The following is a 26,410-nucleotide window of genomic DNA, read 5'->3' on the forward strand; positions in this document are numbered from 1 at the left end:
GTTTTAATGCTGAGATTTTCATGGCCTTGCTCTGCAAGACTTTTTGTGTGCCCGTGTTTGATGAATGGTTGTTTTCATGGCTGCCAAGAGCTGTTGAGTAAGAATGTAACTGCAGGCATTCATTTCCTTGCTGTGTTTGTCGGACACTCAGGGTTTCACAGATGGAAAACTCATTACTCATGAGTACTGCTTTCCCAGGTACAAGAACATAGAGATGTACTTACTGAACACTTTTCAGAGCAAAGGCAGTGAGTTATTAATCCCCAAATATATTCAAACACTAAGTTTAAACACTAGAGAAAATCCAAATATTAAAGAGAATCTAAAAGCACATACCAGTCAATATTTCTTTTATTAATCATTACTTTTTTTTTTTAAATATATTTTATTGATTTTTTACAGAGAGGAAGGGAGAGAGATAGAGAGTTAGAAACATCGATGAGAGAGAAACATCGATCAGCTGCCTCCTGCACATCTCCCACTGGGGATATGCCCGCAACCCAGGTACATGCCCCTGACCGGAATCGAACCCGGGACCCTTCAGTCCGCAGGCCGACGCTCCATCCACTGAGCCAAACCGGTTTCGGCTAATCATTACTTTTTAAAATTGACCATAATTCATCTAACGTAAAAATTTACCCACCATAAGAACTCTCAGTTTTAAGTGTGCAATTCAGTGATTCTAGTATATTCACAAAGTTGTGCAACTATCACAACTATACAATCCCAGAGCATTTCCATCACCCCACAAAGAACCCAGTACCCCAACTACTCCCAATTCTTTCCTTCCCCCAGCCCCTGGCAACCACGAATCTACTTTCTGTCTCTATGGATTTGTCTATTCTGGACCTTTCATATAAATGGAATCACTCACTATGTGTCTGGTTTCTTTCACATATCATAATGTTTTCAAAGTTCATCCATGTTGTGGCATGTATCAATACTTCATTCTTTTTATGGTGAATGATATTCCATTTATCACACTTTGTTCATCATCATTCTTTTATTAAAAAATTAACTGTGGTGCCCTAGCTGGTTTGGCTCAGTGGATAGAGCGTCAGCCTGTGGACTGAAGGGTCCCGGGTTCGATTCCAGTGAAGGGCTCATGCCCGGGTTTTGGGCTTGACCCCCAGTGGTGGGGTGGGGGTGGGGGTGGGGGGACGTGCAGGAGGCAGCCGATCAATGATTCTATCTCATCATTGATGTTTCTATCTCTCCCTCCCTCTCCTTTCCTCTCTGAAATCAATAATAAAGAAAAAAATAACTGTTGCAAAATTTACCATTTTGGACCATTTTTAAACACACAGTTCGGTGGTATTAGGTATGTTTATATTATTGTGCAACCATCACCATCATCCACTTCCAGAACCCTTCTCATCTTGCAAAACTGAAATTCTACCCATTAAACACTAACTCCCCATTCCCCCTCCCTCTAGCCTCTGGCAATGACTATTTAGCTTTCTGTCTCTATGAATTTGACTGGTCTAGGTACCTCATACAAGTGAAGCCATATAATATTTGTCTTTTTGTGACTGGCTTATTTCACTTATCATTAATGTCCTCAAGTTTCATTCATGTTGTAGCACATGTCAGAACTTCCTTACCTTTTAAGGCTGAATAGGAGTCCATTGTATGCATGTACATACCACATTTTGTTTATCCATCCATCCGTTAATGGGAACTTGGGTTGCGTCCTCCTTTTGCCTGTTGCGAATAATGCTGCCATGAACATGGGGTGCACAAATATTTCTTTGAGACCTTCTTTCAATTCTTTTTTTTAAAAAAATAAATGATATATTCTTTTAAAAATATATTTTATTGATTTTTACAGAGAGGAAGGGAGAGGGAGAGACAGATCATTGATTGGCTGCCTTCTGCACGCTCCCTACGAGGATGGAGTCTGCAACCAAGGTACAAACCCTTGACTAGAATCGAACCCGGGACCCTTCAGTCCGCAGGCCAACACTCTATCCACTGAGTCAAACCGGCTAGGGCCTGCTTTCAATTCTTTTGAGTATATACCCAGAAGCGACATTGTAAGATTATATGGTAATGCTTTTTTAAATTAATATGTTTAATTTTTTGAGGAACTGCCATATTGTCTCCATAGAGGCTGCATCATTTACATTCCCACCAAAGTGCACAAGGGTTCCAGTTCTCACCAACTTGTTTTATTTTTTTTTATGTTTTATTCACTTATTTTAAAGCAAGCATTCATTGAGTATCCACTATCCCAAGACTCTATACTTGGCAGAAACTGGGGCTGCCAAGATGTCAAGTCTCAGGAACCTAGAGCACAATCGGGGAAACAATCACATTCAAGCGATAACTTATACAGCCAGAAGCATGAAAAGATCTGGTATACAGGCATACCTCGGAGATATTTCATGTTCAGTTCCAGACCACCACAGTAAAGCAAGTTGTAATCATTTTGCTGGTGGAGGGTCTTGCTTTCAGTTTGTTTAAAAAAAAAAAAAAAAAAAAAAAGCAACACCTGTGAAGCGCAATACAGTGAAGCACAATGGTTTGCCTGCACTGTGAGACGGTGGCAGGAGAGACCACAGCCAGGGACTTGAAGTTTAGAGACGCTTCTGAAGCGCCAAGGTCAGGGTAATAGTGGGAGAGGGCGCCATCTGGTGGAGGACGGCGTGTTTAGACATTCCCTTCTCTTCCCACTCCTATTTTTCTAACTTGTTCTACCCAGCATTTCCTTCTGGAATTTCTTCAAGGGCCACAGTGAGGTTTATGAGTCAATTATGTGGCCGTACCTACCATCACGTATAGGTGCAAAGACTAACATCTCAAAAATGTCAATTTAAGGTATTATCCTCTTTTACTATTTTATTTTCTCCCTTGGTTTCTTCCACCTGGGGACAGCATCAGTGGCACCAGGATTTGAGGCAAAGAATGAAGACTCAGAACCTGGAGAAGGGAAAGAAAGAACTAAGAGAACTTGATTATAAAACACCCAAGTCAGACCTCAGAAAGGGGAGTTCAGCTGACCCATCTCTAATGACCAGGGGAGGCCTTTGTTCGTTGATGTTGGCCATGACTGTTGTCCCTTTCTGGTCTTTAGAGGCTTCTTGTATTTTCCAGTGATACCCCCAAATAATATCTGAGAGTTCTTGAATAATATCCCTCAATTATGTCGTTTCCAGAAGAGAGAAGCCACTGACAGCTTAAGGCCAGTGGCCCAGGCAGACCAAAGGAGGATTCATTGAAATTTACCTTTGGAGTAAATTGCTGATGGTGAGATTTCAGGTAGTTAAGATATTGAAGAAAAAAATTCTTCTTTTATACTTCCTCTAAACTCATCCTAAAGAGGCAGAGTCCGGCAGACAAGCCTGGGCCGGCCACAGAGCCAAGCCCATTCCCTTAACAAGTAGGGGTATTTCTGAATGTAATAGTAGTTAGTGGTATACAGCAAGCCCCCTTCTCTGCCATTTTATTTTCCACTGTTTCATTTACCCTGGTCCAAAAACATTAAATGGGAAATTACAGAAATAAGCAATTCGTAAGTTTTAAATTGTGTGCTGTTCCAAGCAGTGTGATGAAATCTTGTGCTGTTTTGCTTTGTCCTGCCAGGTGTGTGACTCATACCTTTGTCCAGTATATGCACACTGCATATGCTACAGGCCCGTTAGCCACTTAGCTGACTTGGTTATCAATCAACTGTTGTGGTATCACAGTGCTTGTGTTCAAATAATACTTATTTTACCCAATAATGACCTCAAACGCAGGAATAGAGATACTGGTGATTTGGATATGCCAAAGAGAAGCTGTAAAGTGCTTCCTTAAATGAAAAGGTAAGTATAGTACAATAAGATATTTTGAGAGAGACCCCATTCACATAACTTTTACTACAGTTTATTGTTATAATTGTTCTATCTTATTATTAGTTATTATTGTTAATCTCTTACTGTGCCTAATTTATGAATTAAAGTTTACCATAGATAGGCATGTTTGGAAAAAACATAGTGTATATATATATAGGGCTTCATACTGCGCTGGAGTTTCAGGCATTCACTGGAGGTCTTGGTACATAATCACCTTCGCCCCCCCCAACCCACTCCCCAGAAACTGGAACTACTGTATGTGGGATTCTATTCTACATTCTGGCCGTTTGAAGGGAAACGATTGCTTCCACCTGGGCAATCGGGGAAGGAAGACAGACACTTGACTCCTGCTTAGATAAATAGATTGGATTGGGACCAAAGCTGGAGTGGGGGAAGGGCAATCCTCCGCCAGCTCACGGCACAAGCGAGTCAACGCCCAAGCAGTGGAGGGGTTCAGTTGGCTTAAGTTAAGAGACTCTTGAAGGGGAGGAGGAGGGGATGAGGCCAGTAAATTAAAACTAAGAATGGCGGCGGCATGATTGGGTGCACCAGAGTCCGTTGACACATGAAGCTCAAATCATGCTTCCAGTTGCATGTTGGCTGAGTGACATGGATGAAGTTTCTTAACATGGCTCAGATTCCTCAACTGAAAACGACGATAACCCTAACAGGGTTGTTGGGGGAGGATTACCTAAGATATTGCCTATGGAGAGCTTAGTCCAGTGCCTGGTGGCTGGAAAACCCTCAGTAAGTCCTAGCATTTTTTTTTTTAACTTTTAAAAGATAAATATTTTTATTGAATTTAGAGAGAGGAAGGGAGAGGGATAGAAACATCGATGAGGAACTTCATCCATGGGTTGCCTCCTAACGCCCCCTACTGGGGATCTAACCCTCAACCCAGGCATGTGCCCTGTCCAGAATCCAATTGTGACCTCCCGGTTAATGGGCCGAAGCTCAACCATTGAGCCACACCAGCCAGGTGCTAGCATTGTTATTATTAATGCAAAGCCATCGGGTGTGTGCTTTAGGGGAGATTAACTGGACAACCAGAGAGGTGGACTGAGTTGGGAAGGGCCTGCCCTTGCACCTATGCACAGTAGCGGCTCAGGAAACACTGAACAGAATTGTATTTTCTGCCAGGCTTACGAGGCATACAGGTTTCTGCCTTTCGTGGGCGCAAGGTCCCGAGGAGGGGAGTTAAGTGCCAAAGTTGGGGAGGAGGATGCAGGCGTAAATTCTTCAGTTTATCTTCTTTCCAACTGTTCCCTGTCGGAATCTTCCAGAGCAAAGCGGAGGGGGCTAGGGCCCGGGTTCCGAAGCGCCTGCCCCAGGGCTTCGCAGGATGTGGCGAAGGATGTTGCGCAGGCGCAGAGCGAAGTCAGGGCGGGGCGCGGGAGGGAAAGCGCGCAGGCGCAGTGCTGACGAGAGCGTTTACCTGGCCGGAGTGGGCGGAGCTAAACCCGGGAGCGGACCGGAGGCGGGGCGAGCGCGATGACGTCACGGGCACGCCGCCGCGCAGCGCAGCGAGGAAGCGGCGGCAGCGGCGGCGGGGGAGGCGGAGGAGGTTCTCGGACCTGCGACTTCTGAGTGGCATTGGAGACAGGCGCGCTGTCGGGGTGGGGAGGGCCCGAGGGAACGCTACGGGGCCCCGCGGCCCTATCAGTGCCCCCTGGCCGTCCCCGCCCCTCCCTCAATCCGCCCAGCGACCGGGTAGGTGAGGTGCCACCCGCTCCCTACTCCCTCTCTTTCGCCGACCGTGCGGAGTAGGGGGCTGCCACCTGCTGTACCAGCGACCTTGGGCGTGGCCTTCCTCGGTCTGGGCCGCGGGGCCCCGTCTGGCTCCTAGGGCTGCGGACGCCAGGGTCCAGGCCGCTGCCGGCGCTGACCTCCTGGGCTCCTACCTCGCGCCCGCCCGGGGTCCTTCCGGCCTATCTGGGCCTGCGGGGGGTTCGGGCCCCGTGGCCCCGGCGTCGCCCCGGCCCCCGCCGATGGATTGCAGCCCCTTGCCCGGGATGGGTTTACGCTGCTGTGCGCCGAGGTCCCGCCCCCTTGTTTTCTGCTTAGCGTTTGGGTAGGACTTTGAAATTAGGAAAGAGGGTGAGCGTTTCCGGTGGCTCTCCTCGGGGAAGGGAGGTTGGGCGTTTCAGGAGGTGATGACTGCTCCTCGGGGTCCGAGGGAGGAAAGGGGGAGGCAAGGGGCAGGGATGGTCCAGAAGGTTGAGAACGGAAGGGAGAGGGAGGCGTGAGAGAATGGGGAGGCGCGGAGGGAAGCACGGGGTCCTGAGGGTGGGCAGTCCATTCGCTCACTTGCCCACTGTGAGCGGAAACAGTGGTGCATGGCAGACACAGTCCTTGTCCTGGCGGAGCTTAAAGGGAAGGAGGGTAGCCTGGCAGGGCAGCGGGGGGTGGCACGTTGGTGTGATCGCTGCTGCTGGAGTAGGTGCGTAACTTTTTGGGAGCTCTGGGGAGGGTCTCCCCTAAGTCCGGAGGGATGTGTTGGCAAAGTAAGTGACGTGTAAGCTAAGGACCTGAAGGAGGAGAAGGAATCAACCGTAAACCGTGGGAGAAACATATTTCAGGACATCGGTTCTCTTGAGACCCCCGGCTGCCTCCCTTCAGCTTGTCTTTACGGTTTACTCTCGATGGGTCAGTGGGACAAAGGACATGAGAGCAGTGGTTCTCAACCTTCCTAATGCCCGACCCTTTAATACAGTTCCTCATGTTGTGGTGACCCCCAATTTCATTGTTACAAATTGAACATAATTAAAGCATAGTGATTAATCACAAAAGCAATAGGTAATTATATATGTGTTTTCCGATGGTCTTAGGCGACCCCTGTGAAAGGGTCGTTTAACCCCCCAAAGGGGTCGCGACCCACAGGTTGAGAACCGCTGCATTAGAGGGAGAGTCAAGAGCAGGAGTTTTTATCTGCAAAGTTCATTTCACCTTCCTGAATGTTCGATTCTTCCTTTGTGAAATGGACATTCCACCTATAGTCCTGCCCCTACCTCACAGGTTGGTTGTAGGCAGTACCTGAAATAATGCAAGTAGAAGTGCGTGGGGCATTGGAAGTGTGATACAAATGCCAGGAATTGTTACGGTTACAGGATGCAGCCATCTGAGCGTGAGGGGTGTGGGCCGGAGGCCAGCCCCGGCGTGATGCCTGAGGCTCCTCTGGAGTCTCCACCTGCTCCTGCCAAGTCCCCGGCCAAGTCCCCGACCTTTGATCTTTTCAACTTGGTTCTGTCCTACAAGAGGCTGGAGATCTACCTGGAACCCCTGAAGGACGCAGGTGATGGTGTCCGGTACTTGCTCAGGTACAGACTTGGTAGAGTTGCTCTGACCTGCTGGGCTTCCTGTCTTCCTGCTCTGTAGTTGTGCTGGCCATTTGGGCAGTGGCTGGGCTGTCCTTTCTGCCCTAGTGAAGGGCCATTGGGCCTTTGGGCTTGTTCCAGGCCCACTCTGTCTCAGGCCCAGCCCAGGAGAGGCCGGCACTGGGAACCATCTGGCCTTTCACTAGGGTTTGTTCTTTGTGGTTGAATAAGCTCATACCCTCGGATTGTGAGCGAACTTTGAATATTGGGCCTTCTGTATCTAAAGTAGGCTTTTCCCCCTCCAGTAATAGCCTAATTAATAATAAAATTAGAATATAATTTAAACCTAAGTTAAAGAAATACAAATACCTATGAATAAGCAGGTATCATTTTCCCTAATCCTTTGGGATTATAGATCTCATTTTTTTTCCTTCTTATTCTGCTTTGATTTTCATCCTATATAATTGTCTTTTTCTCCTTTCAGCTCATTTTATAAGAAATATTTCATTTTTTTAATTTTCATTTTTTAAAAATATGTTTTTATTGATTTTAGAGAGAGGAAGGGAGAGGGGGAGAGAGATAGAAGCATCAGTGATGAGAGACAATCATTGATTGGCTGCTTCCTGCACACCCCCTCCTGGGGATTGAGCCTGAAACCCGAGCATGTGTCTTGACCAGGAATTGAATGGTTACCTGGTTCATAGGTCAATGTTCAACCACTGAGCCATACCGGCCAGGCATAAATGTATTTTAAATTACAGATATGTGCCATTTCACTCTCTAAATACTTCTGTTTGTCTCTAAATAAGGACTTTTTTTTTCATAAAGTCACGTCATAACTAACAAAATTAACAATAATTCTACGATATCTTCCTATACCCAATTCTTATTCAGATTTCCTCAGTTGTTCCAAGGATGTCATTTACAATTTTTGGACCAAATCAGGCTCTAGTCCAGACTATACATTCTCTGTGATTACTGTCTCTTGTCTTTCTCAATCTTCTTTTATGACACTAACCTGCTGGAGAGACTTGGCTCACTGTTCTGGGGAACTTCCTACACAGATATGTCTGGTTTCTTCCTCATGGTGCAAACTGCAAGGTAGATATAAAGGATTAGATTTAAATAAAAAAATTGTTTACAAAACTCCTGTGTTCTTAATATTGCACCTCAGTGGGAGTACATAAACAGCAGGCATTCTTACCCTGGAACCTGTGAAGTGGGCTTTAGGGGCATATGAAGCTCCTGAAACGGAATGAAAAATTATATGTGGGCACGTGTGTATTTCTAGGGAGAAGCTTCTAATTTTATTAGATTCTCATAAAGGACCTTTAACCCTCTAAGATGCTCAAGAGAGACAGGTAGGAGGCAGAGTGAGTTGAGTTGGGTTAACCTCTAAGTGTGCGGTGAGCAATCATTCTTACCTCAGTGTGGAAATAGTGGGAGATTCATTTTTAACTTTTGTACCAAGGCCCTTATTTTTCTTATTCTTCCCAGAACCCCTTTAATTTATGGCATTATCTGTGGAGATGAGCTAGTCAATGTTCCGGGGCAATGTTCTCTACTGTTAGATCACTCTACTCTTGGTGAAAGGGATAGTGAGATAGTATGAGGAGGGGCTCATTTTATAGTCATGGGGGGACCAACTATCTGAAATGAACGTCAGTCTTCCCTAGGGGAGAGGGTGGGCTCTGGAGAGCATGGAGCTGTGCTCTCTGGTGTTTTCTACTGTGTGTGTGGGTGTATGCATGTATGAGTGTAGATATATGTACATATGTATATGTATGTATGTGTTTTGCCCTTTTTTGGCCCTTCTTTTCTGCCTCTGGCCTATTAGTATTCTTAGCACTAACGTATTAGAAGTTTTCCCTTTATGAAATTAGAAATCTGAGGATGTGGTCCTAGCTGGTTTGGCTCAGTGGATAGAGCGTAGGCCTGCAGACTGAAGGGTTCCAGGTTCAGTTTTGGTCAATGGCACATGCCTTGGTTGCTGGCTTGATCCCCAGGAGGCAGCCAATCAGTGATTCTCATCATTGATGTTTCTCTCTCTCCCTCTCCCTTCCTCTCTGAAATCAAGTATATATTAAAAATAAGAAAAGAAATCTGAGGATGTGGTGGGATTGATTAAAGCTGGATGGAGAAGTAGCATCAGGCCTACAGTGCCCTCAGGAGCTTGTGGTCTCTACGCCACTGGGAGACTGCTCTGCTCTGTGAAAGTGGCTGTCAGATTAGTTTGTGTGTTTGATTGTTCTGTTCTTAGTAAAGAGGATTTGATTTTGAAGAGGGACCTAATCTTGAGCTGTGGCTGTTAGGTTTGAAGCCGACAGCTGCAGTAGATTTTTAAAACAACTCCTCTCCTCTGGGACCAGTGACTCCAGTAGGTAGGTCCCAATGGTCCAGAGTGTCAGTGAAGACAGATAGAATGGAAGAGGCTTTGAAATGAAAGTGACTTCAGTGCCTGTATGATGCTTTTATTTCTGAAATGGGATTGACTTAGACCTGGCTTTTAATCTGCTTTTACCCTAGTAGCTGCCACTAAATGGTTTGGAGGCCTAATTAGGGTGGTACAGTTGAAATGTTTTGAATTTTAAGAAATAGGCAGAGAGAGGTCATTCATTTCCTTGCTATAACTGTTAAGAAATAAAAGCAGCACCTAAAGTAGCTAACCTCATTTAGTAACTCTGAAATACCCAAACTAGAGCAACCCCCCCCCAAAAAAAAACCCCACACATTTAAGTTCTGAATACATTGCTTGTCAGTAACTTACCTGTTTATTTTTCTATTTGTCTTTCTCCTCTGATGGATGACCTTAAATATGCTGATGCTGCTCTTTATTTTTTTTAAAATATATTTTTATTGATTTTGGAGAGGAAAGGAGAGAGAGAGAGAGAGAGAGAGAGAGAGAGAGAGAGAGAGAGAGAAAGAGAAAGAGAAACATCAGTGTTGAGAGAGAATCTTTGATTGGCTGCCTCCTGCATGCCCCCCACTGGCGATTCCTGGCCTGCCTGCCCTGAGCGGGAATCAAACTGCGACCTCTTGGTTCATAGTTTGACGCTCAACTTTTGAGTCATGCCAGCCCGGCTGATGCTGCTCTTTAGACTATAGGAGCCAGTAGCTTCATTGCTACATCCTTTTTCCCTATTAAATGTCTTTTATCAGGGACTAAGCCAGCAGTGTTTGCTTGTCTTCAGCATCCTGAGTCTCTGGTCTTTCTTCCCTCTTTGGAGGCTTCTGCTTTGCCATTAGGTGGTGATGGTGGGAGTTAGGTCTGTGTTTGCTTCCATCTGTTCCTGTTTATTTAGGGCATGTTTGCTGAGAATGCTACACTCTGGTTTTGTCTTCATTTTTTAATATGTTAAGATATTTTTCTCTTTTTGAAGTAACATATGTATAAAATAAACTCAAAATTGCAGAAATAAGAGAAAGTTACAAATGGGGTCAAAGAAATCCTTTATGTTTTGTTCTCTTGATTTCTGGATTAGATGACTCTTGTGCAGTGAATATATGTTCTATGAAACTGTAAAAAAGAATGCTATATGTAAATTATATCTCAATAAAATAAAGGAAAATTTTAAAGAATGCTTGTCATTGTCACCTTTTAAAGAGAATAGAACCATAGAACCTTTCAAAACACAGGTTAATTGGTATTAACTAGGTTTCTTTCCTTTGTTTTTTTTTTTTTTTTAGTGCCCCAGGGGTTTGGGTGAATGTGCACAAACAACTGTCAACAGATGGTTGTTGGCATCAATTCAGTGCTAACATGAATCTCCAATTTGGGGTTCAGTGATGAAGGAAACTTGATTCAGGGCAAAACAGCTCGATTGTAACACAGCACTGGCTATGAAAACAGCAGGCTGTGAGGCGGCCTGGGAGCCAGGCTCCTCTCTGGCTAGACAGCTCTGCCTGCTCCTCGATGGTTTGCTCTGCTCTGCTCTGCTCAGGTCTGCTCTGCCCTGTGCTGCTCTGCTCTGCTCTGCTCCAGTGAGGCATCTTTGGTGTTTCAGCTCCAGCCAAGGGAATGCAGTCTTAGGAAGAATGGGAGAGTGTACTCTTCACTAGGTTTCTTAGTAGTTAATGTTATGAATGTTTCCTCTTCCTTGGAGAAAGTGCTACAGGTCTTCTAGTTCTAAGAGGATACCTTTTCTCACCCCAGGACCTAATATGTGATTTTAACTCCTCTCCCAGTCACCTGTCCAAGTGAGACCCAGTTTTCATTTCTCCTTGACACCCTGAGCTCAGGCCCCCTCCTGTTGCTCCTGGTTTTAATGACTCACCTGTGCTGGCTCACCCCCTTCCCCCCTGGAGGAGCATCTGGCTGGTCTTCAGTGACTAGAACTCTCTGTGTTGCAGGTGGCAGACGCCTTTGTGCTCCTTGCTGACCTGCCTGGGCCTCAACGTCTTGTTCCTCACCTTGAATGAGGGTAAGAACTGCTTCCAGGGGCCGGGCTTTGTGTGAATGAATGTGGGGAGGAATTCCGAAAGGCAGCCCCACGTGAAGGAGCCATTGGTCTTGCCCTGGAGCTGGCCTTCCTCTGTGTCTGCATGCTGTCAGAACACAGGCTCTGGAGAGACCCGTTCCGGGCTAGAACCTGGCTGGGCTGGGGGTGCCCTAATACCTGATTTTCCTCATGTCGAAAGGGAGGATGATAACAGTGCTTTCCACGGAGGGTAGTTGTAGGGAATGAGAGGGTCTGTGTATAACACTTAGCTCAGTGCCTGCCAGAGTAAGCAGCCAGTACCTGACAGTAGTCCGCCCTTATCCACGGTTGTGTGTTCTATGGTTTCAGGTGTCCACTGTCAACCTACTGTGTGCTAGCATAGGCTTTAAAAATATTTTCAAAAATATTAAATAGAAAATTCCAGAAATAAGCAATTTATACGTTTTAAATTGAGTGCCAGTCTGAGTAGCCTGATGGAATCTCTCTGTCCCTCCGGGGATGAGAATCATCCCCGTGCATTGTATCCACTCTGTATGTGCTACCTGTCACTTAGCAGACCTCTTGGTTATCAGTTTGGCATGTTCTGCAGTGCTTGTGTTCAAGTAACACTCTTTTTTACTAAATAAAGGCTCCAAAGCACAAGAGTAGTGGTGCTGGCAGTTTCGATATGCCAGAGAGAAACTGTAAAGTACTTCCTGTAAGTGAAAAGGTGAAAGTTCTTGACTTAAGAAAATCAAGTATGCTGAGGTTGGTAAGTTCTGCAGGAAGAACGAATCTTCTATCTGTGAAATTGCCTAATTTATAAATTAAACTTTATCATAGGTATGTATGTATAGAAAAAAACAGTTTATGTAGGATTCAGTACTATCCACGGTTTTAGGTATCCACTGGGGGACATGGATTATATTCCCTGCAGCTCAGGGGGTCTTCTGTGTTGTTATTATTATTATCGTTTCCTTTTTGACTGAATGCTTTTTCCATTTTGGCTTCCAAGCTGATTCTGGGGTCATTTGGGGCATGATATGGGGTGAGGGGACAGAAAGGTAAGCTGAGGAGGGTTTTTGCCACATCTGTTGATTTTCTGTGGCTCAGCAAATGAGCCCAGCAGGGGTTGCTGGACAGTCACCACCAGTAAGGAGGCTAGTGTGATGCCTTTGAGGTAGATGTGTGGACAGGTGGGTGGCAGTATGGGTCCTGGGTAGTGATGTCTCCTGGGGAACTGTTATGACAAGGTGGGCTGTGACCCAGCTCTTTTTCTTGTTGAAACTGGCAGATGGCTGCAAGAAAACCCAAAACAACAAAACAGCTGAACCCTCAGGGGAAATGAGTGGAGGACCTGGGACAGATTGTTCTGAGGAGCTGGGTCCTTGACTCACGTATTCCTTCTTCTGTTGAACCCACATTTCTCAAGTGTCTCCTTGGTTTTCTATGGAGAGATGGACTCAGTGGGTTGAAAATAAACCCATTTCACATAAGGCTTCCTGTTGCTTCTCAGTGGGGCTCTTTGCCTGATTGAACTCAGATAGCATTCCCAGGCTGTTAGGTTTTTCCGAACGTATTTCCAAAGTAAATTAGTTCATAGAAGAGATATTTAGCATTTACTCTGTGCCCAGCGAGTGCTCTATTAGCCTGCCTCCAGGGTACCAGAGTTCCTTTGGATTTTCTCTCAGCCTTTCCATTTTTCAGTCCACGGTGGTCTGGGATATCCTAAAAGGCAAAGGGAAGGTTTCCAAAATGCCCCAGTGGTCCAACGGTCAGAATGTCAGTCATCGGGAAGCCCCAGTGGCCACTCCAGGCATGAGCCACCTATTGTATGCTAGTGTAGGTTTCTTAATATTAAAAACATGCGTTTGGTGCCACAGCAGTGACTAGACAGACAAAGGCCCAGCCCTTAAGAGTCTACATTTGTGAAAGAGACAACAACCATACGTTCTGTGAAGTAAAATAAAGCTGGGGCAAGGGGCTGGAGAGTGAGGGGGGAGACACTGTTTTCTGTGGAGTGATCAGAGAAGGCCTCTTGGGCAGAGCTCTGGAGGAGGTGAGGGAGCAAGCATGTGGACATGTGGGTGGGTGAAACGCCTGACCTTGCTACCTGTTGACCTACAGTATTATTGATCCCACAGGTGCGTGGTACTCAGTGGGTGCCTTGGTGATTTCAGTGCCCGCCCTTCTGGGCTACCTGCAGGAGGTCTGCCGGGCACGGCTGCCGGAGTCTGAGCTCATGAGGAGGAAGTATCATAGCGTGAGGCAGGAGGACCTGCAGAGAGTTCGCCTGTCTCGCCCCGAGGCTGTGGCCGAGGTGAAGTGCTTGTGAGTATGGAAGGAGCCAGGGAGGTGAGGGACAGTCACAGTCACACCTCCCACCACCTGCATGTGCCAGGCATTGTATTAGGCAAACCACAGATGTCCATTGCTTTTCATCTTTTTAATAGTTCTGGGAGGTAGCTACTATTATTACCCTTCATTTATGGATGAGGAAAGGGGCTTTCACAGCTAGAAATGGACGGAGTTGGGATGAGAATCCAGATCCAGCTGGTTTCACAGCTTGTTTTCTCTCCACTTGAGAGAGTTTAGGGCAGTGGTTCTCAACCTTCCTAATGCCACGACCCTTTAATACAGTTTCTCATGTTGTGGTGACCCCAACCATAAAATTATTTTCGTTGCTACTTCATAACTGTATTTTCATTGTTACAAATTGAACATAAAGCATCGTGATTAATCACAAAAACAATATGTAATTATATATTCAATATGTGTTTTCCGATGGTCTTAGGCGACCCCTGTGAAAGGGTCGTTCGACCCCCAAAGGGGTCATGACCCACAGGTTGAGAACCGCTGGTCTAGGGTCTTGACTTAGCGTGTGCATGCAGGAGCCACAGCCGTGTTCCAATCCTAGCTCTTACATTTACTTGCTGTGTGACACTGGGCAGGTTGCTTAGCTTTCCTGTGCCTCAGCTGCTTCATCTGTTAAAGAAGATAATAATAGGCTTACCTCATAGGTGGCTGTGCAGATTAAATGAGTGTCTGTTACCCAGGAGGCGTTCAGTAAATATTAGTCGTGTTCACTGCGCTATGGAGACACTTCTTAGATGTGACAGAGCTGGTACTGCTGAAGAAGCACCGTAAGCCTGGTGCGTTATGTTAACATCACTTCAGTGGCAGCGGCCATTTGGTGCGCCCTCCCTCCCCTAGGCTCTCTTGACATACAGCAGGGTCCTCATCCCTCCCTGGGCAGCCAAAAAACAGTTATAAACAGAGCCCCCTCCTCCACCCCCCGAAAGTCTGAGTTATCTGGAGTGGGGTTTGAATATCTGGGTTTTTTTTAATCTTTTACTTTGAAATGATTTTAACCTAAAGTCAACTGGAATGTATAGTTCAATCTTTATTAGGGTATAGATTGTAGTTAGTAAGCTCATATATGACTAATTAAAATGAGGTTGTGAAAGTAAAAAGACAAAACGAACAAAAACTAACAGAAGAGTTGCAAGAATAATACAAAGAACTCTCATGTGCCCTTTACTCAGAATAATTATCAACATTTTGCCACATTGGCTGCATCTGCCTCTCTTTACACTATTTTTTCTTCCTGAACCATTTGAAAGTAAGTTGCAAACATCATGCCTGTTACCCAGATACTTCAGCATGTATTTTCTAAGAACAAGGACATTCTCTCTTTTTTTAAAAAATACGTTTCCATTGGCTTCAGAGAGAGGAAGTGAGAGGGAGAGAGGGACAAACATCAATAATGAGAGAGGATCGTTGATCGGCTGCCTCCTGCACACCTCCTACTGGGGATTGAGCCCACAACCCAGGCATGTGCCCTGACCGGGAATTGAACCGTGATCTCCTGGTTCATAGGTTGATGCTCAACCACTGAGCCACACTGGTTGGGCCAAGGACATTTTCTTATGTAGCCACAGTCCTGTAATCAAAATTAGGGATATTTACATTGATAACATTAACATTAGTATTATTATTTAATACAGAGTTCATAATCAGATTTTACTGCTTGTATTAATAAGGTCTTTTATATAAATTTCTCCTAATCCAGGATCCAATCCAGAATCACACATTGCACAGGATCCAATCCAGAATCACACATTGCATTTATTTTTATGTCTCTTTAGTCTCCTGTAACCTGTAGTCGTTCCTCAGAGACTTCTGTTTCTCGAGACCTTGACACTTTTTAATAGAACAAACTTATTATTTTGTGGTATTTTCCTCAGTTTGGGGTTACCTAGTTCCTCATGATTAGATTCAGGTTGTGCATTGTTGGCAGGAAATGACAAGTGACATGTCATTGTCAATGCGTTGCGTCAGGAGATACGTGATGTCAGTTTGTCTTGTTATGGGAGGTAGTATCTTTGATCCCTTGGTTAAGGTTTCTCCACGGTAAGATGACCCTTTCACTCTTTAGTGTTAGTAATCTGAGGGGGGTACACAAGTAAATACCTTGTTCCTTATCAAATATTTACCTACTTTTAAATCCATTGATGAGTCTTGCCTTCACCAGTTTATTCCTATGATGATTGCAAAGGTGATTTTGTAATTGTCATTATTAGCTGGCATTCTACTGTAATTCTTACTTATTATCAATATGAACTCAAGATTTTTAAACTTAATTTAATGGCTTATAATGTATTACTGTTACAGATTTTGATCTCAAATTGTCCTAGATTTGGCCAGTAGGGTCTCTTTTGAACTGGCTTCTGTGTTCTTTCGATATGCCCCCATCTTTTTTGAGTGCTTCCTTTATGGGACTAAATGATGTTCAAATTTATCTTATACTTTCCCTGCCCTGGCTCTAGAATCAGCCATTTTCCCCAGGAGCCCTTCGGAAACCAAGGCCTGGATGCTCATTGTACAGCTTGTGCTCATTGCTTCTGTGGTGCATCCATTAAAAAAAGCTCTCCAAGTGAGTCTGCCTTACACACCAGGTGGAGGCACATTGATCTGTCTACCTCCTGTCATTTATCCTCCCAGCTCTAGAGTATCTCTGAGGTGGGTACCCCGCTCCTCATTTTATAGAGGAAAACGGCAGCCCTCTTAAGTAAAGGTAAGTAACTGGCCTCATAGTAATAGTTAGAAAGAGGCCAGAGCAGGAACCTTTGTCCTATTTCCACCTCAGCAGGGATTCCAAAAAGGGGACTGAAATGTATGAATGTTCTCCTGAGCTCTCCGGCCCCTCCCGCGGGTTTGAAGAGACTGGCCATCCCTAGCAGCTGTGCCTGTGAAGTCCCCGGCTCTGCTACCCCAGAGCTCTGTCAGGCCCCTTGGGTGAGTGGGGCCGGGCATGCGGCTAATAGATGCCCCTTGTGTCTGCAGCTTGATCCAGCTGGAGGCCTTCCTGCGCCGCCTGTGCTGCACCTGTGAAGCCGCCTACCGGGTGCTGCGCTGGGAGAACCCCACCGTGTCCTCACAGTGAGTGCCCCTCTGCTCCCACTCCCACTCCCACTGCCCTGGAGGAATTTGTAACTTGAGCCCCCGGCAAAGCCAGCTGCCTTGAGGGCCCCAGGGCCCCTAACTCAGGGGAAGAGAGGCTTGCAGGTGGGAATGCACTGCTTTGTGTATGGTAATATATTTTAATAACAGAAAAATCACTATGGCAGTGATGGCGAACCTATGACACGTGTGTCAGAGGTGACACGCGAACTCATTTTTTTGGTTGATTTTTCTTTGTTAAATGGCATTTAAATATATAAAATAAATATCAAAAATATAAATCTTTGTTTTACTATGGTTGCAAATATCAAAAAATTTATATATGTGACACGGCACCAGAGTTAAGTTAGGGTTTTTCAAAATGCTGACATGCCGAGCTCAAAAGGTTCGCCATCACTGCACTGTGCCGTCTCACACCCTGATATAGCGGCTGATACCATGTTTAGATCGACTTCTAGGGTTGGTCATGTGCATATATACTCTATAGTTTCATAACGTATGTGAGATTCCCTTTTTTTTCTTTTTCACTTACCATTATATATCATCAGTGATTTTCTTTGTTGCCATATGACTTTTGGAATTATTGTAATACCAGATTAATATCGAGGGTGCATATGCTATGCTATATGGAACCATTCTATTCTACATTTAGCCAGTTTTACTTTTATTTTTTTTAATTTTTATTTTTTTTAATTTATTGCTTAAAGTATTACAAAGGGTATTACATATGTGTCCATTTTAGTTTTACTTTTATTACTAACCCTGTAGTGAGCATTTGTATGGGTTTAGCTTTTGAAAATATTTTCTTAGAATAAATTCAAGGATGGAACTACTGGATCAAATGGAAGGAATGTTCTTTAGGGTCCTTTATATATAAATAATAATGACAACTAATAGTTATTTAGTTTCCCCCTTGTGCCAGGCCCTGTGCTCAACACCTGCCATGTATTGTCTTACTCTTCATAATAACTCTAGGAGGCAGGCACTATTTTAATCCCCACTTTACCTGTGCAGGAAGTGACACTCAGAAAAACCAAGGGACTTGCCTAAGGGCACAAAGCAAGAAATGGCAAAGCTGGATGCAAAGCCAAGTGTGTCTTATTCTAGACTTCAGAGTCTAGAGCCTGAGGAGTGATGAGCGTTGAACCAGTATACGTGGCCCAGCCTCAGCCATTGCGACGGCCTCACCAGTATCCATTGTTAGCAACCAGTGACTTGTTGGTGGTTGTCAAGCCTTCCACTTTGCTTTATTGTCCACTTGTTTGATCAGCAGATCTTGTCAGTTTATTAACTGCCCAGTGCTATTTCTTGCCCAAGGCCTATGCGGGGTGCTCCAAATTGTTTCCTTCTGGTCTTAGGAATTTCTGATCCTGTGGTTCCTCTGTCAATCCAGGTTCTATGGAGCTCTTCTGGCCACAGTTTGCATGCTGTATCTGCTGCCGCTGTGCTGGGTCCTTGCCCTTTTAAACAGCACACTCTTTCTAGGGAACGTGGAGTTCTTCCGAGGTAAGCCCTGGAGAGCCTGGCAGATGGGCTCCTTGCTTGTCTCTATCGCTGATCATCTATTTGCTATTCTTTCCACAAGGGGGCAGCACCACATTAGGCGGGCTCCCCTGGGCTCTGCTTCTCTGAGATGTTCGGTGGGACACGGGAGGCTGCTACAGTAGGGGTCCCTCTGCCTTTCTGAAGCAGGTGAATCACTGCTTAGGTGATATGTGGCTTCTGGGAGGTAAGGGAGGGATGTTTTCCCAGTGCTGCCACCTGATTTCCAGGACACAGCCCCCTGGAGTTGCTGCCACATCGCTGTGTGATCCCAGAGTCCCTGTGTGCCGTCTGGCTTCTAAAGCAATGAGGCAGGCTGGAGAGGCCCTGAGTCATAGACGCTTGGGCCTTTACATATGTTTGGCTGATTGCTATATTTATTTTACTTGGTGTGGTTGGGTAATTAATTACAGAATCCCTAATTTATCAAGCACTTACTACGTTTAGTCTCTTTACGGTAATCTCATAGGGTGGGTGGTGGTATCTCTGCTTTTTTTTATGAGGTTAGGTTAGGTGACTTGTTTGGAATTAGGAGGGTGACTCTTTCCTGCAGCAAGAGTGGGATGCTGGAGGAAGAGGCAGCCAGCAGCAGAAATGGATACCCCCAAAGCACCACTCATTCCATCCTGTTTCTGCCTCCCATCCCACTCTTCTTGCCCTGAGTAGTGGTGTCTGAGTACAGGGCATGTCTGCAGCGGCGGATGAAATCCAGCCAGGAAGAGGGCACCTTCCAGAGCCCACTGTCCCCGGATGCTGGAGGGAAGGGCGTTCTGCCAGACTGCACGCCTACGCCCACACCCACAGAGGTAAGCGTCCCCCACCGTCAGGGCAGAGCCTGCTGTGGGCAGGTTCCGGCACCTTCCTATTACCAGCTTGTTCGTAGCACATAGCTTCTGGGCTGGTCTCTAGGTAGTTCCTGTTTCTCCCTAGGCCTCATCCCCTCTGAAGTGCTTGATAGTAACAATTGTAATAATAATAGCTACTCTGTGCTTTACTGAGTAGTTACTCTGCTGTTCCAAGCACTTTGTAGATATTGACCCCATGAGGCGGAGGCTATTTCTGGGGATGAGATTTTGTTCTTCTTTGCAGAGGAGAAGGCTGAGGCACAGTGGTTGCTGGAGGGTGGTGTTGCCAAGACTCAGGTGGCCCTGTGGTTCCAGAGTCCATGCTCTCAACCCCTGTGCTGAGGCCCCCACAGGTCCACCCTGGTCTTGGTCCCATCTCCCTGTCCCCGCTAGGTCAGAGAGCGCCTCTTTCCCATGACTTCCTTCTTTCTTGCAGTTGTGCCATTTCCTCCGGGGCAGGAATAGAAGTTTGGGAAACCTGAGTGCTGGCTCAGGGGAGGTGGCCTCTGCCTTAGGTGCCAGGCTGCGACTCCTCTCCTTCTCAATAAAACCTCTCTTCCCAGGACCTCACGCCAGGCAGCGTGGAGGAGGCCGAGGAGGCTGAGCCTGATGAGGAATTTAAAGATGCGATTGAGGTGGGTGGCCCTTTTCCCCAGCACCCTCTACTGACCAGGCCAGAAATTGGGTGGTCCTGGAGCTATGTGGCTTCTCACATCCCAAATCTGGGTTCTTAAATTCTCTTATATCCAAGTGAGAACCTGAAACTTGCTCTGAACTCAAACTCAGTGGGTGAAGGGGGTCACTGAGCTTGTGCCTCTCCTGTTGCTGACCTAGTGACCTGTCCTGGCTGCCCAGGGCAGGGATGGCTCTGGAAGCCTCTGGGAATGCCCTGCTGGGGACTGGCTGCAGTTGTGGACTTGGCACCTTTGGTGTGGGGAAGGCAGATTTGGGGGAGGGCACTGCCTGGTCCCCAACTACTCTTAGGCAGAATGAGGGCTGAAAGATGCCCCTTTGGGGGGCAGGGAGAGGAGATTGGAGAAAGTGGTTGCATGGCCAAGTTCTCGGTCAGAGAAAGTTAAACAGTTTTTCTGATTTTAAGACCCTCTCTGTGGTCCAGGGTGGCACTTCTGGAACCCAGTAGTTCAAGCTGATAGTTTCTAGTGTTTTATTTGGCATACAAACCTTATATTTTTTGAGCCAATATTTAAAAATGGGGAGATTTCAGTGAAAACTGGATTTTCAATTTTCAAGCAGCTCTGGTAGCCCTGAGTCTGCAGTGGCCCGTGTAGCTGAGGAGTGACCGTCCCCTTTAGAAAGTCACACAGTCCGCTCCCGAACCCCTCCTCATGTTCCCTGGTCACTGAGTCCTATGGCAGCTGTCGTTTTGTTACATTTGCGCTATTGCTTCCTTACAGGAGGAAATCATTTCTCTTTTAAAGTGGGAACATTGAGACATAAGAAATGGGGTCTTGGGTGTTTTCACCGGGCCTGTGGTTTTCACCTAGCCCATTCACTTTTACATCAGCCCGGTCCATTTACTTTTCAACCACTGAAAGATTTCTCTGAGACTTTCATACACGACTGTAGACTCTGAATCTGGATGGTGGTGCTTTCAAGCATTTCTGTTTATGACCCACAGTAAGAAACACGCACATCTTGGCCCAGTTCACACTTACGTTTATAATATGGATGAAGCTTAACTGAAACAAGTTTCCTAACAGATGCATCATAAGGGATCTTTTCTTTCCTGTTCTGTTCTATTCTGTTAAAAGAATGACCCACTTAATCAGTCTCACCCAGTTTGAAAAACAGGACACAGCTCCTCCCAAGCTTATTTGATGCTGGGGTCCTTTTATGGGGGCCTCTGGTAATGTCACCCTTTGGGACTTGCTTGGACAGAACTCAGAGTAACACTTGAGTGTTTCCTTTTGCTGGGGCTGCCTCATAGCAACTTCCTTCCTGCTGTCTCTCTCCTTGTTTTCTTCTTCTCCCCTGCACCTCGGGAAGCAGGAGACCCACTTGGTGGTGCTGGTAAGTAGGAGCCTTGATGAGGTGGGTGGGGGCCAGGCAGGGGGAGGGTGGCCACAGTCACCACACCTCGTGGGGTCCGCTGTGCTGGGTGCCTCTGCATGCAGGCCCTGGAGCCCTGCCACAAGGTGGGCGGGACTGGAAGGAGCTGTTCCTACAGGAGGAGGATGAGGGTGCCCCGTGCCCGGTAGAGGACGAGCTGGCCCTGCACGACAACGGGTTCCTGAGCAAGAATGAAGTGCTGCGCAGCAAGGTGTCGCGGCTCACAGAGCGGCTCCGCAAGCGGTACCCCACCAACAACTTCGGTACAGTCGGGACAGGGACAGGGAGGGGCACCGTGGCCACAGGGCCAAAGTCTTGGAATGTGGGTATGGGTTTGTGACAAGAGTGAGGGTTACTGCGGTGTCCATGGGACCCACATAGTGGGATTGTTGAGTGAGTGTGGGTTACTTCTTATCCCCCTGTCCTTATTGAGCTTGTGGGAAGATAAGGAATTGGGTTCCAGAAGTGCCACCCTGGACCACAGAGAGGGTGGTGACCCTGTCAGCTTCGGGTGGTTTCCAGGGGGCACATTCTGCTGGATGCTCCTCTTTTTCGGCTGAGCCTGCAGGTGGGGCCTCTAAGCCCCAGGAGGGTATAGGGACTGGCAGCTCTGTAGTCTCCCTTCCTTCTGTCTCTGGATCTGGACTTTGCTCCCTTACTCACTGCTCCCAGCCAAGGAGTCTGGGCTGGTGTCCTGAGTCCCCATTTGGAAGACTCAGGAGCGGGTGAGAGTTGAGAGGCTCAAGGCTGAGCTGCTGCCTCTTTCTCAGGGAGCTGTACAGGCTGCTCGGCCACCTTCTCAGTGCTGAAGAAGAGGGTAAGTCTCCTTGAGGGTTCCCTGTTGGGTCTCAGTCCTGCCCCACCTGGGCACCTCCCCAGTCCACAGATGGCCCAGGTTCCTTGGGTGGGATCTGTGGGTGGGCAGGAGGGGGTGCTGAGGGCTCCAGGTGCCTGGGGCTGGGGATGGGTCGCGTACTGACCTTGGCTCTTGTTGGCAGCGGAGCTGCAGTAACTGTGGAAATAGCTTCTGCTCCCGGTGCTGCTCCTTCAAGGTGCCCAAGTCTTCCATGGGGGCCACAGGTGAGTGGTGCAGGCGGCTGAGGGGCAGGGCAGGGCGAGGGCGTGGTTGTTCCCACCTCTGAGGAGGTGCTGCCTGTGGGATAGGAGTGAGGGGTCAGTGATAGGTCAAGGGAACTTGGGATCCTGGTCTGGCCTGTAGTAACATCTCCTCCATCACCGTTAACAATAAAAAACACAAAAGAATATATATGATCTATCAAAATTATGATGGGTGATAATGAATGACTGTGACAGCTTCTTTGAAGTTAAAACACTTCAAAGTTAAAGCAGCGTTAGCCACACCACTGAGCTCCCAACGCCACACCTGCCTTCCCCAGAGACCACCATCCTGAATTTCATTCTTTTCCTCATTGCCTTGGTAATACTTCTGATAAAATAAAGAAGAATGTCTTTTCCTTCTATAAAAGCTGTACATTATCATTGTAAACAAAACAACGTACAGGTGAGCAGAAGGTGGAGCTCCACGTGCACATAGGATAAACGCATATGCACGCTCTAGAAAGGGAGCCTGTTTCACACAGTTCCTTGTAATACGTTACAATGAGGAATCAAGGGTTTTTGTCTTTCCTTCCGGTCATGCAAGTAGCATGTGCTTATACTGGAAGTTTTGGAAATTACCATACAGAAGAAGGAGGAAGAGAAAAATAAATCTGTAATCTTATCACCCAGAGAAAACCAAATTTCCATCTTGGAAATTTTTCTTCTGGCTCTTTATTTAAAAAACATTTTTATAGGTGTTGAGTTGGTGGCAAAATAATTTCTAATGCATAGAACACCTGGGAGAGGCCTGCTGTTGGCATGGTCACCCCCAAAGTCCCTGGTTCCCATAAAAAGATGTCTCCAAGGGCAGGCTGGTGAGCTGGGTTGGCAAGGGTATGGGCTGAGCAGTGGGTGGTCTGTGGGGCTTTGGGCCCTGGGGAGGTGGTTCTGGTAGTTGGGGTCATGAGCCAAAGGGCATGAGGAAGCGTCTCACCAAGTTTTTCCCCCTTTTCAGCCCCCGAAGCCCAGAGAGAGACTGTGTTTGTGTGTGCCTCGTGTAACCAGACCTTGAACAAGTGAGAAGAGGGGACAGGATCCGAGCAAGCGCCGGTCCCTGGGCCAGCAGCAGTAGACCCCACTCTCCCTACCCCTAGCCCTGTGTGGCGTGTGCTGGGCAAATGTGGCCCGAATGCTAGGTAGGCTTCCCTTCTCTGTCCTTGCTGTCTCCAGCCGGGTTCTGGAGTTGTTCCCCACTCCTGCAGATGGTCAACAGAGGGGAGAGGAGCCCCTGGGGGGTCTGTTATGTTTGCCTTGCTCTGTCCTGGGCTGTTAGTAGACTTTGGCCTGGGCAGGGAATATAAGCTAGAGGGCAGAAGAGAGCCACTCCTGGTCTCCATTGGGGTCTCTGAGGATCTGAGACCGGAGATCAGAAACTGGGAAAAGAGATTCCTCCTCCCGTGGGGTACTGGGCCAAGACGTTTGCCTCGAGAGTCTGTGCAGGCTTGGGAGTGCCGTGCCCCAGCTCTGCGGTGTGAATGTCCCTCCAGGCACCAGGATCTTATTATTAGCCCACCAACACTTTTAGGCTAACAAGACCAAAAGTGTTTCTAGAAACAGGGTTCAAGTTCCGAAGTTCCCCCAGAGGAGGCTGTGAGTAGGAGGGCCTGGCAGAGTCCTTGTATTAATCAGAGCAAAACGTAGGAGTCCCAACAGCTCAAAGGACCTCAGCCCCATGTTGCAGAAATCTTGACGTGCAGGATCTCAGCTCACAGCTGCCCTCAGCCCTGGTGGGTAGATGCCAGGCACTCCGATCACTTCTGCTCCCACTGCTCAGAGCCTTGGGCACCCCTCCTCTGGCTCAGAGCTGCATTTCCCCTCCCCAGCACCTCGTCCCATGTAGTGTGAGACCGGAGCAGAGGTCCTGAGCCCTTGACCCTCGGGGGCCTGGGAAGCGTGTGATCTTGCTGAGCTGGGTCCTAGGTTCCAGGCTGTTCTCCAGCAAAACAGTCTTAGTTATGGGACAAGGCCCCTTAGGGTCCCCATCCTCTCTCCAGCAGTTTCACATGCATTTATGTGCTCTCTGGGCTTTGTGTCTCTCTAAGCCATGAGCGGGCTCAGGCACCCCTTCCCTTCCCTTCCCTGGAGCTGCCCTGCTTTTTTGAAGTATTTATTTATTTATTTCATGGTTCCTGGGAACATGGCACAGGCAATGGGCTGAGGATGGGGGCATTGGCCCTAGGATGCTTCCCTGTAGTCCTGGGACTCAGAGCCCATAGGAGGTGGAGATGTTCCTACACCCTAAGCAGGGACCCAGGAGGCAGGTTGGGGAGGCAAGGACCATTCTAGACCAGCTTTCTCGCCAGGCCAACAGTCTAGCCTGGGCTGGGAAGACAGGGGCCTGCTCCAGGCCAGTGAGGGGCAAGTCCCTGGGGACCCAGGCAGGCCTTGGTGTCCCCCTTCCTCAGGCTCCTTTGTCCTGTTCAGAGATGAGCGTTAAGTACCCTGTGCTTTATTACACTGGAGAGGAACTAAAGGACTTCTGTGTATATGGAGAATTATCAATAAAAAGGCCTCAAGCTTCTTGTTTTTGACCTGGTCCTTGCGCTCACCCTCTCCCTAAGGCCGGAGAGCCGATCCCCCCAGTGCTGGCCGAGCGTGCGGGCCTGGGCTGTGCTTGCAGCACAGGGGTGGATGGGCATGGAGGCGAAGTCTGGGTATGAGCCGGGGGCAGGAGGAGGAAAGCTGTGCCTTGCACAGGACAGGCTCAGCACATGTTTGTTGGATTGACTTGAGGCTCTGTCTTGTGACCAAATTGTGGGGGCTGGGGTTGGTTGGGACCAGAATTCAGTAAACTAAGCAATGCAGGCTTTAGAATGGAAAGATTTTAGCTAATCCTTCTGAGAAAACAAAAACGGATCTGCCCTAGGTGAGGCTGAGAGCCAGCCGGTAAGAGGATTGGCTGTGAGATGGGGGTATCAGTAGTTCTTGAAGGCCGGGGTGTGGGGGGTGTTTACTGGTTGTCAGGCACTGTGGTAAGTGCTTTACACACATTGTTTCATTTAATCTTCACAATGGCCCTATGAGGCAGGTGCTATACTTCTCCCCATTTTACAGGTAAGGAAATTGAGGTCCAGGGAAGTTAAGCAGTGGCTGGGAAAGGCTCAGCATGGCACTGGGCAGACCAGGGCTGGACAGGAGCTATGCCTCCAGATGGTAGGCCTGGGGCAGTGAAGAAGGGAGTGTGAGACCCTGTCTTAGGGAGTTAGGTTATGTGGCAGCCCCATGCACGTGCAACTCGGATTTAGCTGTCGGGTGTCCTTGCAGCATGCTGCAGCCTGGTCTGGTCTGGTCTAGGTGGGATTTTGTGAAGCTCAGGAGCTTCCCCTGGTGTGGAGGAGCCCAGCAGCGCCATAGGGGTCCTGAGAGGCAGGGAAGCAGCAGGACCTTGTCCTGGCAGTTTTTACAGATGAGCTTATTCACTTTAAAAAGTATTAAGGCAGCCCTGGTCAGTGTGGCTCGGTCGGGCATCGTCACGTGCACCAAAAGGTTGTTGGTTTGATTCCTAGTCAAGGCACATGCTAGGGGGTGTGCAGGAGGCAGCTGATCAATGTTTCACTCTCTCCCTCTCTCTCCAAAACCACCACCACAAAACATATAAGGCAGCCTTAGCAGTCTGGTGGGCCATCAGGTGGAGGAGTGGAAAATAAAATAGGAAGAGCCTTTGAGCAAAAGGGGACAGGAGTGAGCACAGGCCTAGGGAAGAGGCAGCTGGGGCTGTGCCAGCACTTCTCATGAGGGGGTGTGTCAAGGGTAGGTCAGCTGGAAGGCTGCTCCGACATCATCCAGTCTGTCCTCTCACGCAG

The 26,410-nt window shown here is 47.5% G+C and overlaps 1 protein-coding gene across 5 annotated transcripts; it reads left to right on the forward strand.

The window, feature by feature from the left end:
• The first annotated feature begins 5,343 nt into the window (after nt 1-5,343).
• On the forward strand, nt 5,344-25,128 carry ZFYVE27 (zinc finger FYVE-type containing 27). Of its 5 annotated transcripts, none has more exons than XM_081105273.1 (13): nt 5,344-5,546; nt 6,944-7,153; nt 11,501-11,571; nt 13,713-13,899; nt 16,915-17,010; nt 18,425-18,537; nt 19,240-19,379; nt 19,982-20,053; nt 21,429-21,449; nt 21,607-21,751; nt 22,259-22,305; nt 22,487-22,568; nt 23,563-25,128. In XM_081105273.1, the coding sequence occupies exons 2-13, from the start codon at nt 6,945-6,947 to the stop codon at nt 23,625-23,627; spliced, it is 1,248 nt and encodes a 415-aa protein (XP_080961399.1). In that variant the 5' UTR covers nt 5,344-5,546; nt 6,944; the 3' UTR covers nt 23,628-25,128. The 5 variants fall into 5 exon arrangements, with proteins under 5 accessions (XP_080961399.1, XP_080961401.1, XP_080961400.1 ...); XM_081105274.1 differs by having other exon boundaries at nt 5,365-5,550; XM_081105272.1 differs by lacking the exon at nt 5,344-5,546 and adding an exon at nt 6,760-6,851.
• The last annotated feature ends 1,282 nt before the right edge of the window (nt 25,129-26,410 follow it).

This window comes from Myotis nattereri (genome assembly GCF_964212035.1).
Source record: "Myotis nattereri genome assembly, chromosome: 13".
Taxonomy (NCBI): domain Eukaryota; kingdom Metazoa; phylum Chordata; class Mammalia; order Chiroptera; family Vespertilionidae; genus Myotis; species Myotis nattereri.

Bases quoted from the DNA above. Each gene is read 5' to 3' on its own strand.
- ZFYVE27 (XM_081105272.1), top strand. From the start codon at position 6,814: ATGGACATTCCACCTATAGTCCTGCCCCTACCTCACAG. The intron at 6,852-6,943 runs GTTGGTTGTAGG...TTACGGTTACAG, and splicing joins GTCCTGCCCCTACCTCACAG to GATGCAGCCATCTGAGCGTG. The intron at 21,752-22,258 runs GTACAGTCGGGA...CCTCTTTCTCAG, and splicing joins GTACCCCACCAACAACTTCG to GGAGCTGTACAGGCTGCTCG.